The sequence below is a fragment of the Lactuca virosa genome, chromosome 4, assembly GCF_052849685.1.
Source record: "Lactuca virosa cultivar CGN04683 chromosome 4, Lactuca_virosa_CGN04683_v6, whole genome shotgun sequence".
NCBI classification, from domain to species: domain Eukaryota; kingdom Viridiplantae; phylum Streptophyta; class Magnoliopsida; order Asterales; family Asteraceae; genus Lactuca; species Lactuca virosa.
In genome coordinates, this window is record NC_136429.1 from 226,239,358 (window position 1) to 226,252,507 (window position 13,150).

Sequence of the window (13,150 nt, forward strand, 5' to 3'; positions counted from 1 at the left end):
GCGTACGCATGGGTACGCCAAATGTACGCAAGGGCTTCGCCCGCTTCGCGCCTCACCTTTGTACATCGTGTGTACACTATGTACGCCCAGCGTACGGCCCTCCCCTTTTTCATAATAATAATAATAATAATAATAATAATAATAATAATAATATTATTATTATTATTATTATTATTATTATTATTTGATTAAGAGAATACCAGGCAACTCGGGCATTACATTCGCACACGACATGTAAAACGGGTCGATTAAGAAAACTCATCGCTTCGCCATGACGTGTGGTGTTTTTCGGCTATTCGGGATCGTTTAGGACCTCAAAACGCGTTTTTTATGTTTTTCTTATTGCGGAAACTTTTTATTTTGAGTTTTGATTTAGATAATTGATTGTTGTTTTTTTCTTAATCAATTATGATCTCATAGGGTTAAGAACTTATTCTTATCTTATCCTCCTTATATGGATCTCATTTTTCATTGTTTGGAGGACGTTTTTTGATTAATAAATTAATAAAGAATCCAACTTTAGAGTTCTTTTTGTTCTTTGTGTTCCTATTCTTTGTAATTCGCCATTCAATCTGATCGTCTTCGTCTGGGCATCACTCCTTGCATGAAATCATGTGTATTAACTCACTTAATGTGTCATGTGCTTTTCATGGTACAATCATATAAAACTAGTCACATCTTCGGTTAGGATGCTCTCGACTGCCAAAGGAAGAACATGTCTTCATAATAAAGGTGTTATAATTTCCTTTTCCTTAGAGTTTCTTCCAACCTTTTCATCTTATCTACAAACCTATATATCTATATATCTATTATAGACAAATTTCTTATCACCATATTGATTTGAAACCCCTATCTTTTTTTATCTCTTTCAATTTTTATCATTTATAAAAAATTTCTTGAAATCTATATTAGTTATAATATATTTTTTTAATATTTGATTTTTTTGCTTGGAAGATTTATGAACCCTCAACATATAATTTTTTTTTCATTTTAGTATTCCATTAGCATTGTCAACATCTAAGTTTGTGGTAGAATGATGACTAGTGAATAAAAGAGATAAAGTTCAACTATAATATGACAACCATTTATGTCTAAATTACTTTGAGGAAAAACAATGTATAGTTCTTAACATGTCATTACTTCAAAACCGTTAGTTAATTATTGTAATCTTAAATGGTAAAAAACAAGTACCATGGACTAAAAATTGTTTAGTATTGAAATCCACATTAGTTAGAATATTTTTTGAACATTTTATTTTTCTGCTTGGAAGATTTATAAGCATCGACATACACATATTTTATTTGAATATCCCACTATCAATTAATATCAACATCTAAGTATGTGGTAAAATAGAGAATAATGAATAAAATATATAAACATTGAACTTCATTATGATAACCATTTATGCTTCGATGAAAAATATATAGTTTTTAAAAAGCCATCACTTTAAAATCATTAGTTGATTATCTTAATCTTAAATGGAAAAAACAAGTATATGAACGAAAAGTTTTTAACTATATTCTAGATGCACCGGATAATATAATTAATTTTTTGAAAGTAATTTATGAATTTCAAAAATATTCAAATGTCACATATAAAGGAGTCTATATACTTATATTTTTAGAAGCCTTATATTCCAATCATAGAAATATTTTTTTATATAATACTTTTACCGCAAATGAAGGTTTAAATATATATTATATAATCGATACAAATATTTCACCATCTCCTGTGTAATTTAAGATATTTGATTTAAACGAATAACAAATAAATATAGATTTATATTATTAATATAATGTATGTAAAATATATTTACTTAACTAGAAATATAATTAAGGCTTTAACCCGACTAAACCGATTTTATTAACTCTAATTATTAGTTTTTGATCATACCTATTTTAAATAGATAATTACATGACTACGCAATACGCGAGGATACGCCTAGTCTATTATGTAACGAATAAGGCTTTATCAACGTACGAGGGTTCTTGTGTCATTTTATGAAAAATTGTAGTTATAATGGGTATGTTCCAATTCCTTAATAGTTATCAATTTTAACAATATTAGAAATGTGATCTATGTAATTGTAATCTTTTATATCATCTAAATATTCTAGTTTCATAAAAGTTCGAATTGTCTAAATCCTATTATGTTTTGTATTCAACCCACTCCTTGACACCTTCTGCAAGCATGTTCTTTAACTTAAAAGTTGCAAGAGGATTCAACCATATTCATCGTTAGGGTTTCATAGATCATCTAGCGAAGCTTCATGGTGTTTAGGTGAGTTGTTGGAAGGGGGAGGGTGAATGGCGGCAAAGTGAATGTGAGTAGGATCCTAATCTTACTCTAATAAATAAAGATCAATTTTGTCGCATGTCTATCTCTTATAAGTTTTGACACTTATCATTTTATGGTATTTTTGAAATTAATTGTATCCACATGTCAATTTCTAGCTTATTTTAATTTTTAAAATTAAAAAGTCACGTAATACATATAGTTATATAAGTAAAGTATTAAATGTAATAAATATGATTATAAATTGAAATAAATAAGTTTTTTCCTTCTTTATTTTAAAATTTAATTTTTAAAAATATTTAATGTTTATATTTCTACAATTAATTTTTTATTTAACTTATATAATATATGAGTCTCACACTTAGTGCTCCTAATATAACAACAAAAGATAAAAACTAAATAAAAAATGACAATCGAAAATAAGTAAAATATGTTTAAATGACCCCGTGTCATCAAAATATGCATAAATGGAAGCCTTGACATTAAGAAATTCATTTAGTTGATTTTCTTTTCTAGCCAATGAGACAATTTTCTTTTTTAATTGAGAGACCTTATGATTAAAAGTTATAATGAATTTGAATTAATTAAGAACGTATTGAAGCAAAATTTATTAAATAAGATTACATCTATATTTTTTAAATAAATAATATGCATATATTTATAAAAATATTACACATATATTTAAAAAGAACCAATACATATAATTTCTTATAGATGATCAACTAATGTATTTTAGTAGACTTAACTGAACTTATTTATTTTTATTATTTTCATATAAAAAATGTTAAAATTGATTATCTTTATAAGATTTGTTGTTATATTTCAAAATTTTAATATTCATTAAAAAGATTTATATGAATTCGTTATATAAAACTTAACTTATATTTATGATTAATTAATACAATTTAATATATAATAGAATATTATAAATATTATATATTATATTTAAATTATAATTTATATATATATATATATATATATATATATATATATATATATATATATATATATAGATCATATGTAAATAGACATGTATTGTGTAACTGTATAACCAATTCATGATCAATCATTAATTGTTATTTTGTTATTATTTTTAATTAATTATTCAGGGTCAATTTTGTCATTTTGTTAATTTTCAAAATAAGTCACTTTGATTTAAGGAAACTTATTTATGGAAATAAAGCCATCTCCCCTCTTTCTCTCTCTATAAACTCGTTTCTCTCTCACCTCCTTTTCTCTGTAGACAGTCGACTGATTCTTCTTCTCCACCATAAATCACCATCTCCACCGTTGCTTAAAATTCTATTCGAGCAGTTCCACCACAACAATGGTAGACACATCTCTGTTACTCTCTCTGTGTCCTATCTATTCTCCCATTTCATCGATTCTAGGGCTATATCAGGAAGATAAATCAATTATATGGTTTATATCCTCCTCTTGTTTTCTTTGTAGCAGAATCCCTTTTTCTTAGTTTGTTTTGCAGTTACACAATATTTGATTCAATCGACTACAACAAAATAAGAGTTTCTTTCACTAGACTCCTACACAACGACCTCGATAACAAATCAGACATCATGTTCTTCGTTCGATCCTTCTATCTTCAGCGGGTTCAAGAATCCAAGCGAGTTCATCCCAAAAAGGTTGGTTGATTTGTTGATCCAGAAAGTAACAAAGTCATTTATGTTCTTCATTTTTTTAGAACCTCTGATATTAGTTCATGAGCATTTGATCCACTAAACTTGAATTTATAAATTGTTTTTCAACTACATCTTATTCATTTTTCTCCTTGATTTCTGTCCAGGTTGCTACCTTACCATGAGAAGACTATGAAACATAGGAAGACGAGAGAATCCATTCTTCCGATTCCATAGGCCAAGCCAAGAAAGACGCACACCATCCTAGCAACTTGAAATTTGTATAATCTTACATTGTTTCATGGCATATTCTTTTAAAGGTCCTCCATTTTAGACCATATTCTTGAGATTTCTTTGGAGGTCTTGTGGTTGCATTTTGTTGAAGGAGAAGACAGAAAGAAGGGTAAATCTTTAACATGACATGAATATAAATTACTTTAATCAGGTACTTTCTTCACCAATTTGCTTATTCTCGTTTTGATTTTGGCAAAAAATCAAATCCTAACACTAATTCTTTTTTGCGTTTCTGGTAGTTTTTTTTTCCTATCTCATCTCCATTTGATTAAGTCGACCAGAACAGAATAAGGATTTCTTTTCCATCTTTAGCGACTTATCCCAAAAAGGTTGTTCGATATGTTGATTCAGAAACAAAAAAAAGGAATCTATGCTCTTTATTTTTAAAACCTTCTATAAAGGGATGAGAGCTGCAATCAAAGACCTGCAAATTCAATTTAGAGAAAGGGTTAGGGTTGTGTTTTGGTTCATGGTAGTTAAATATCATTTATTATACAAGAATGTCTTATTATTATTTTTTCAAGAAGAGAATGTCTCTGTTTAGTCTAATTCTTCCTAGAATGTATTTTATTATACCATAAATATGGAACCTGTTCATGAGACTTGTAAGATAATGTCTTATTCTTCAATAATGTTATTAATTTTGGTTTCTTTTTTCATTCTCACATAATGATTTTAGAGTTGTGTTATGGAATCGATTTTGGATTCTTGATTCTTTGGTTTTAATATGTTATTCTTGATTGTTTAATGTTTAATTGCAGAGTAAAGTCAGGCTTCGATGTTAAATACCGGAAATCGAAAACTTTAAATCACAAAACCCAATTATTAGAAGGGATAATGACTTAAAAGGGTAATATATTTTTCGATTTATACATATTTAGTCACTGAGTTTTTTTTTGTCAACATAACCTTTTAACTTGTTAAACTGTACACATTCAGTTCTTATGACCGGCTACTCCAGGTTAACCGATAAAAATGACTTAATAGGGTAATATATTTCTTACTTTGTACAGATTTAGTCCTTAATATTTTTGTACACATTTAGTCATTAATATTTTTTTTTGTTGCAAAATAAGACATTTTTGTTTTTGTACTCATTCAGTACTTATGAATGATTTCTTTAGGTTTTTATCACGAAATCTTACGTGAATGTGTACAGTTTAACAGGTTGAAGGGATAAATGTGGACGAAAAAAAAGACTCAGTGACCAAATGTGTACAAATCAAAAAATACATTACCCTTTTATGTCATTATGCCTTATTAGAACAAAAAGTTATATGTTTTTTTATAATGAAAATTTATCCTGTCAAGAATAAAAACGTATTCTAACAAGAAGAAAAATGATCAGATATTCTTTTCATGGATTCAAATGAGTTTCCTAAAATCTAGTTAGCTTCCTTTTTTATCTCTTAGTACAATGTCATATTCACCTTTTTATAACCGTTTTTTTTAATTAATAATAAATCATATTTCACTAATAGTATTCTTTCAAGAATAATTTCATTTTTCTTTGATCTAATAGCCATGATCGAATTACATGGTTACATAATAAATGTTAGTTAAAAATGATTTTAACCCTATATATATATATATATATATATATATATATATATATATATATATATATATATATATATATATATATATATATATATATATATATATATATATATATATATATAAGAACAAAACTAAAATTTCAAATAAAATGAAAATGAAAATATGAAATTGGATTGAAGATCTTTTAATATTAAGATTTAGCATTTCACAATTTGTTCGTTCTTTTCAATATTAACATTTTTAAATGTACTTTGCAAATTAATAGCTTGTTCTATTATTAAAACTATAAAAACTAAACGAAAATGTCATTTTAAATTTAAAATGTAATACATACCTTCTTAAAAATTTTAATTTGAATAAATCTCTACAACCAAATTTTCCTGTACATTTTTTTTCCAAATCCCATTCGTACGAATTAACATCCCTCCTTAATTTCATCTATGTATTATTGCCTGAGATTCTGCACGAATTTGGCAGAGAGATTTATGTGAAGACCAGTTTGAAGCATCTTCATTAAAATTCATTATCTACCCAGCACCAAAGAACTCCATCAGACAAATTCAGTCGTCGTATACCTTCTTTACAGATCATTATCATGCAAGAAGCATCAGTAATTCATTACTCCATTAAAGCTATTATCGCGTTATTTAAATTCACCCAATTCGCTTTCAATTTCAAATATCTCAAAATTAAACTCATCCAACAAAATTAGGGTTTGGAGGTTTTGAAAAGAGGGAAGAACCGAAATTGAGTGTTGTTTTTGAAATTTAGGAGGTGGGTATCAAGTATTTCGCCACTTGAGTATTTTTAATGAACCTGTTGACAACATAATTTCTTCTTTCTAAACCATTTTTTGAGGTTTTAATTGATTTTGTCTGTAATTCGTTGGATTGTTTGATTGGATTTTGTGCATGTGTATGTGTGTAAGTAACATTGGTTGTGACAGGTTTGTAGATATTGACAAAGGGAAAGAAGCTAAATGAGTGTTTTTTTGAAATTTAGGAACTGGGTGTGTGGCCATTTGAGTATCTGGTGACATCATAATTGCTACTTTTATAAGGATTTTTTAAAAAGTTTCAACTTCAATCGATTTTGTCTGTGATTCTTTGTTTGTTTGACTGCATAATGTATAAAGGGAGGTAGAAGAAGATGATTGTGCTTTTTCTTGAACACATTTGTTACCAAGTTTAGATTGTGTACATGTGGAAGTCTTCATGTTCTTTTTCTTTATTATAATTACTTATTATTTTCATTTCAAACTTCCCTTCTTTCTTGTTTTAGTTTATTTATTTAAAACAAAAATACATAAATGGTCCTTATGGTTGGTAAAAATACACATGTAAGTATTTTTAAGAAATTTTTAGTGAATTATCGGATGAAATCTTAATTTTTTGGATCAGTTTACGGTTTAATTCAAATATTTATTTTTTGAACATAAAATTCTCAATTATTTAATTTTATACGACAATTTATCATTTTATGTTGAAAAAAATAAGGATTGTTTCGTTAATTTTGAAAAAATATAAAATAATCGAGAATTTTTTTTTTCAGAAAATAAAAGTTAGGATTAAACCGTAAACTAACTTAAAATATTATGACTTTATTGGAGATTTCCCAAATTTTAAATATAATTTGGTCATTTTTAGATTTAAAATGTACAGACGAGTCCTTTTATGCCAACCACAAGGACTTATCATGTGTTTTTTAAACTGGAAATGATCAACCATATTACTTAAAAGTACCGGTCTTATGTGTTTTAAAAGGAAAAAAAATTAACCATGTTAAAATTTTCTCAAATTGATTTATAGTTGTATTTTTCTCTCAACCAGAAGGACCATTTAGGTAAATTTGTAGTTATTTAAGGATTTCTTGATTGAGGTTTTCAAAACAAGAAGTAGATGTAAGAAGAAGCCATTTGGTTTAGTTTTTCTCCAAAATCTAAAACCAAGATGGTGTCTCTTTTTCCAACTTTTTCCTTTGTTTCTTTCTGCATCACCTTTTTGTCTTGTAATGCAGTTCATCACGAGGTTATGTCAGAAATACAAGAATAAAAATTCAAAAAAAAAACCCATACATTATCTCTCAAAAGAGTATTATTTTAAGGTTTGATACCTTTTTGTTTACATTTTTTAACGAACACCCTTTCTCTCTCACCACACCACCTCTCTGCATTTCCAACTTGTAAAAGATTCTAAATGTCCTTCCAAATGTTCCTTCACTGATAATAAACACTTGGCTCTTTTCTTTCTTTTCTTTCAGTAAACAGTAAACTTATCTCTCTCGATAAATATCTCCTGTGTTTTGTATTTGAATCTCTGTTTCTCTCTCTCTCTCTCTCTAAATTTCCATTTTTGAATCTAGAGAAAGAGATGGGAAAAGCATCGAGGTGGTTTAAAGGTCTGTTGGGTATGAAAGATAAAGAAAACGTAAACAATTTGAATTCAGGCGACCGGAAAGACAAGAAAAGATGGAGCTTCGGAAAACCCTTGAAGGAATCCCAGTTTCCGCCGCCGGTGCCGGCGAAGATGTCTAAGTTTAATCAGTCATCGGCAACAGGAAGTGACGCCACTTGGTTGAGATCTTACATGTCGGAGACAGAAAAGGAACAGAACAAACACGCAATTGCCGTCGCTGCCGCCACCGCTGCTGCTGCAGATGCCGCCGTGGCAGCGGCACAGGCCGCCGTGGCTGTTGTCCGGCTCACAAACCAGAGCAGAGGAAGCCTGTACGCCGGTGGAAAAGAAAAACGCGCCGCCGTTATGATTCAAAAAGTGTTTAGATCCCATTTGGTAAATACTAATCCATCATTTCCCTTTCTTTGTTAACTAATTTGGTTTGAATTTGGATTCATAATCATGTTTTTTCGTAACTTTATCACAGGCTCGAAAAGCGTTCAGAGCTCTAAAAGGATTAGTGAAATTACAAGCTCTTGTACGAGGTTTTCTCGTGAGGAAAAGAGCAGCCGCCACTCTTCATAGTATGCAAGCTCTCATTAGAGCTCAAGCTGCAATCAGATCGGAAAGGGCTCGTCGTTCATTCACAAAAGATCACGAATTGCGCCATAGAAAATCCATTGTAAGCTTCCATTTTACACTTTTGGTCCTCCATCTGTTACTTTTTTGACATTTTTGATCCTCCAGGGGAGATTTGAGATTGAGAGAAACGAATTCCATAGTAAAAGACTCTCAGCTTACGAATCTTCAACAAATTGCTACGATGGAAGTCCAAAAATAGTCGAAATCGACACCTACAGGCCACACACAAGATCCAGACGCATCAACACTTGTACATCTGATTCCGGGGAGGAATCACAATTCCATTCCAGCAACATCCCGTCTCCCCTACCTTGCTCGAACCCCGCATGTATCTCAATTCCAGAGTTCCACAATCTTCAAGATTTAGAATGGGGATTCGCGGGTGATGAATACAAATTCTCTAACACAGCTCAAAGCACTCCAAGATTCCGGTCAAATGCTCCGGTGACACCTGCAAAAAGTGTATGTGGGGATGGATTTTTCCGGCCATATTCAAACCACCCAAGTTACATGGCGAGCACACAGTCATCAAAGGCAAAACTGAGGTCGCATAGTGCCCCTAAACAAAGGCCGGAATCAGGGCCTAAGAAAAGATTGTCTCTTAATGAAATAGTGGCGTCAAGATATAGTTTAAGTGGTTTAAAGATGCAGAAGAGTTGTTATCAAGTTCAAGAAGCTTTTGATTTGTGAGAGTGGTTTTGGTTAACTACTTAGATTATGAATGTGTTATTTCACCTCAATAGGATCAATTGCATAGATGTAAACAAGAAATCCTTTTTCTTGCTACTTCAATAGGATAGAAAGTCGAACATGGGTGTTGTGTAAATTGTATTCAAGTGTTTGAGATTTGAATGAATGAATGAATGAAGCTTTCTTGAATTAATGGGATTTTGTTTCTGGATTCAAATTTTGAGAATAGAACATAAAGGTTGTTTTTTAGGGGTACCAAAAAGGTTCTTGTAAGCAATGATTAGGGGTTGATAGTAATGATGTTAGGATAGGATTTTCCTTAATTTAGGTCAATGTGCCCAAAAGAACACCATCATTCCGGCATTGGCTTGCATCATTCTTGTACAAGTTAAATTATAAACAAGTGGGTTTTCTTGAATCAAGAGTAAATTACAGTTTTGGTCCTGTGGTATGCACCTTTATATAGGTTTGGTCATAGTTTTAGCAATTTGACATTTATTCTCATGGTTAGTAAACCCATCGGTTTTAGTCGTTATTCATTAAGGTGGTTAAATGATTCTAAAATAACCATATTACCCCTCTTCTTTATTTTATTTTATTTATTTATTTATTTATTTATTTTTTAATCTTTTCTCATATATTGTCATTATATAATCTATATGGACCATTTTTGTAAGGAGGCGAAAATAGAATATGAGCACTGATTGATTAATCTTCCTCGTCATGACCCTATCATGATGCTTTGTCCCTCTCCCCGCTGCTAGGTTAAGAAGAAACGACAAAAAAACAGATATGAGGAATACGAGAAAAAAACAGAAACGAAAATCAAATCAAAGCACACAAAACACAAAGATTTAAGTGGTTCACACTATCTTGCGATATGCTACGTCCACTGTCGAACCAGAGAGTGATTTTACTCCACACATGCTTTTTCTGCTATAATGTTACAGATACGGTCGTCCATAAGTATATAAACGACAAGATTTGACCTAAACATCTAAAACGTCAAGCCCAACTAAAAAACACAATTAAAAAAACCTAAAAAAAATTGGTCCGCCCCAAAAAAAAAAACAGTCTTTAAAATTCCAGATATGATGATAAGTCTTCATATCTAACAATCTCTGACTTGGAGGCTTGATCATCATTTAGCTGTCAACCAAGTTTGTATCCTCTCTCTCTCTCTCTCTCTCTCTCTCTTTCTCTCTCTCTCTCTCTCTCTCTCTCTCTCTCTCTCTCTCTCTCTCTCTCTCTCTCTCTCTCTCTCTCTCCTCTTCAAGTTCATGGAAACCCAGTTGAAGCCATGCACAGCTTCAACTTATTACTTGGTACCACCTTAGTAAACTTATCAACTGGATTCTTCATACCAATGCTTTTCTTCAGATTTAGTATACCATCATTTATCAGTTCTCGTAAGAAATGATATCACATCTTTATGTGTTTCGTTCGGCTGTGAAACACCGGATTTTTTGCAAGATGTACCGCACTTTGATTGTCACAGTGGAGAACATAGTCTTCCTGTTTTATTCCCAGTTCTGACAGAAAATTCTTTAACCATATCAAGTCTTTTCTTGCTTCTGCAATGGCCATATATTATGCCTCCGTAGTTGATAGGGAAACACTTTTATGAAGTCTAGACATCCAACTCATTGTTGTACCTCCGATAGTGAAAACATACCCAGTAGTGCTTTTTCCCGAATCTGCACACCCCTAAATCAGCATCAACAAATCCTTCCAAAACCACTTTATTTCTATTGAAACATAGAGCGACTTCAGAAGTACCTTTCAAGTAACTCAGCAACCATTTGACCCCTTCCCAATGCACTTTACCTAGATTTGACATAAATTTGCTCACAACTCCCACTACATGTGCAATGTCTCGTATAGTGCACAGCATAGCATACTTCAAGTTGCCAATTGCTAATGCATACGAGGTTTTGGCCATTTCTTCTCTGTCTTCATACTTCTTTAGGGACTGTTTCTTCGAAAGTTTTATCTGACTTCCCAAAGGTGTACTTATTGGTTTTGCGACAGTCATGTTGAACTTCTCTAGAATCTTTCTGATATACTTCTGTTATGAAAGCTTCAAAGTTCCAGCAACTCTGTCTCTGACTATGCTCATCCCGAGAATTTGTTTGGCAACTCTCAAGTCCTTCATCTCGAACTTTCTAGAGAGTTGCTGCTTTAGTTTGTTGATTTCATGTATGTCTGATCCAACAACGAACATACCATCAACATGTAATAAAAGAATAATGTAAGAGGATCTGAACTTCTTCAGATAACATCAATGGTTCATCTCACATCTCTTGTACCTATTTTTCTGCATGAAGTTGTCGAATTTTAAATACCACTACCTTGGGGCTTGTTTTAGTCCATATAAACTCTTTTTCAATTTACACACCAGATTCTCCTTACCATTTACCAGGAAGCCTTCTGGTTGGGACATGTAAATATCTTACTCAAGGTCACAATGTAAGAATGCAGTCTTAACATCCAGCTGTTCCAGATGTAAATTTTCAACAGCCATAATACTCAAGACCAGACGAATAGTAGTCATCTTCACAACCTGTGAGAAGACGGTCGAATAGTAGTCATCTTCACAACTGGTGATACTATTTCATTGTAATCAATCCCCTCCTTCTGTTGGCAACCCATTACAACTATTATGGATTTATACATTTTGCTGCCATCAGCTTCATTCTTGATTTTGAACACCTATTTGTTTTGCAAAGCTCTCTTTCCTTCTGGTAATTTGACCAAGGACTAGGTATGGTTCTTGTCAAGTGAATCCAACTCCTACTTCATGGCTTTCTTCCATTTTATAGAGTCTTTCGGTTTCAGCACCTTTTGATAAGACTCCGGCTTCTCTGTCAGTAACAAGTAATTAGCTAATGGAGAATATTTGCTAGTGGGTCTCCGATCTCTTGTCGATCTTCTGAGATTAGGAGTTTCAACACGTGTCTGATTTGGGGATTCGTTTTCTGACTGGTCTAGGGTTTCGGTTTCTGAGTCTTTATCTTCTGCAAAACTCCGTTGACTTTAGTATTTACTGTCTCTTCAGCACTTCCAGTATTTTGTGAGCCTTCACTAGTTTTAGGTTGTAAAACATTAACATCTGTCAATTCTTCAAACACTGCATTCTGATATTGTTTGCTTTTTTTTGGAGATGTAGCTAGATCATCTTTATAGAGGGCATCTTTATTAAAAGTGACATCTCTGCTCCTGATCACTTTCATGGTTTGATTATCCCAGCATCTATAGCCTATATCATCCAGCCCGTACCCAATAAAGATATAATTCTTAGCTTTGGCCTCAAGTTTGTCTTTTTCTACATCTTTAACCTTGACATAAGCATTACAACCATATACTTTAAGGTGAGAGAGATACTTCCCTTTTCTTCCATTCCTCTTCTAGAATTTTAAACCCAGTGGGGACTGAGGGACCACGATTTATAAGGTAAGTAGTTGTGTGTTCATTGCATCTGCCCATAACATTTTTAGCATCCCTGCATGTAACCTCATGCTTTTAGCTCTTTTGTTTAATCTTCTGTTCATCATCTCAGCAACACCATTTTGCTAAGGTGTTTCTGGCACAGTGTTCAACATTCTAATTTCGTGTTCTACATAATAATCGGTAAACTCATTG

General features: G+C 31.6%; 1 protein-coding gene and 1 long non-coding RNA gene across 2 annotated transcripts; both read left to right on the top strand.

Annotated features, from left to right (window-relative positions):
* The first annotated feature begins 3,320 nt into the window (after window positions 1-3,320).
* On the top strand, window positions 3,321-4,827 carry LOC145168748 (uncharacterized). The gene is made up of 3 exons (XR_013742058.1): window positions 3,321-3,935; window positions 4,097-4,374; window positions 4,463-4,827. It is a non-coding gene; the product is annotated as an uncharacterized LOC145168748 (long non-coding RNA).
* A 2,876-nt stretch (window positions 4,828-7,703) lies between these two features.
* LOC145108044 (protein IQ-domain 26-like) lies at window positions 7,704-9,701 on the top strand. Its single transcript, XM_079045031.1, has 3 exons — window positions 7,704-8,572; window positions 8,664-8,858; window positions 8,924-9,701. Exons 1-3 carry the CDS (start codon window positions 8,153-8,155, stop codon window positions 9,506-9,508), a joined length of 1,200 nt encoding a protein of 399 aa, XP_078901157.1. The 5' UTR covers window positions 7,704-8,152; the 3' UTR covers window positions 9,509-9,701.
* Window positions 9,702-13,150: the final 3,449 nt, after the last annotated feature.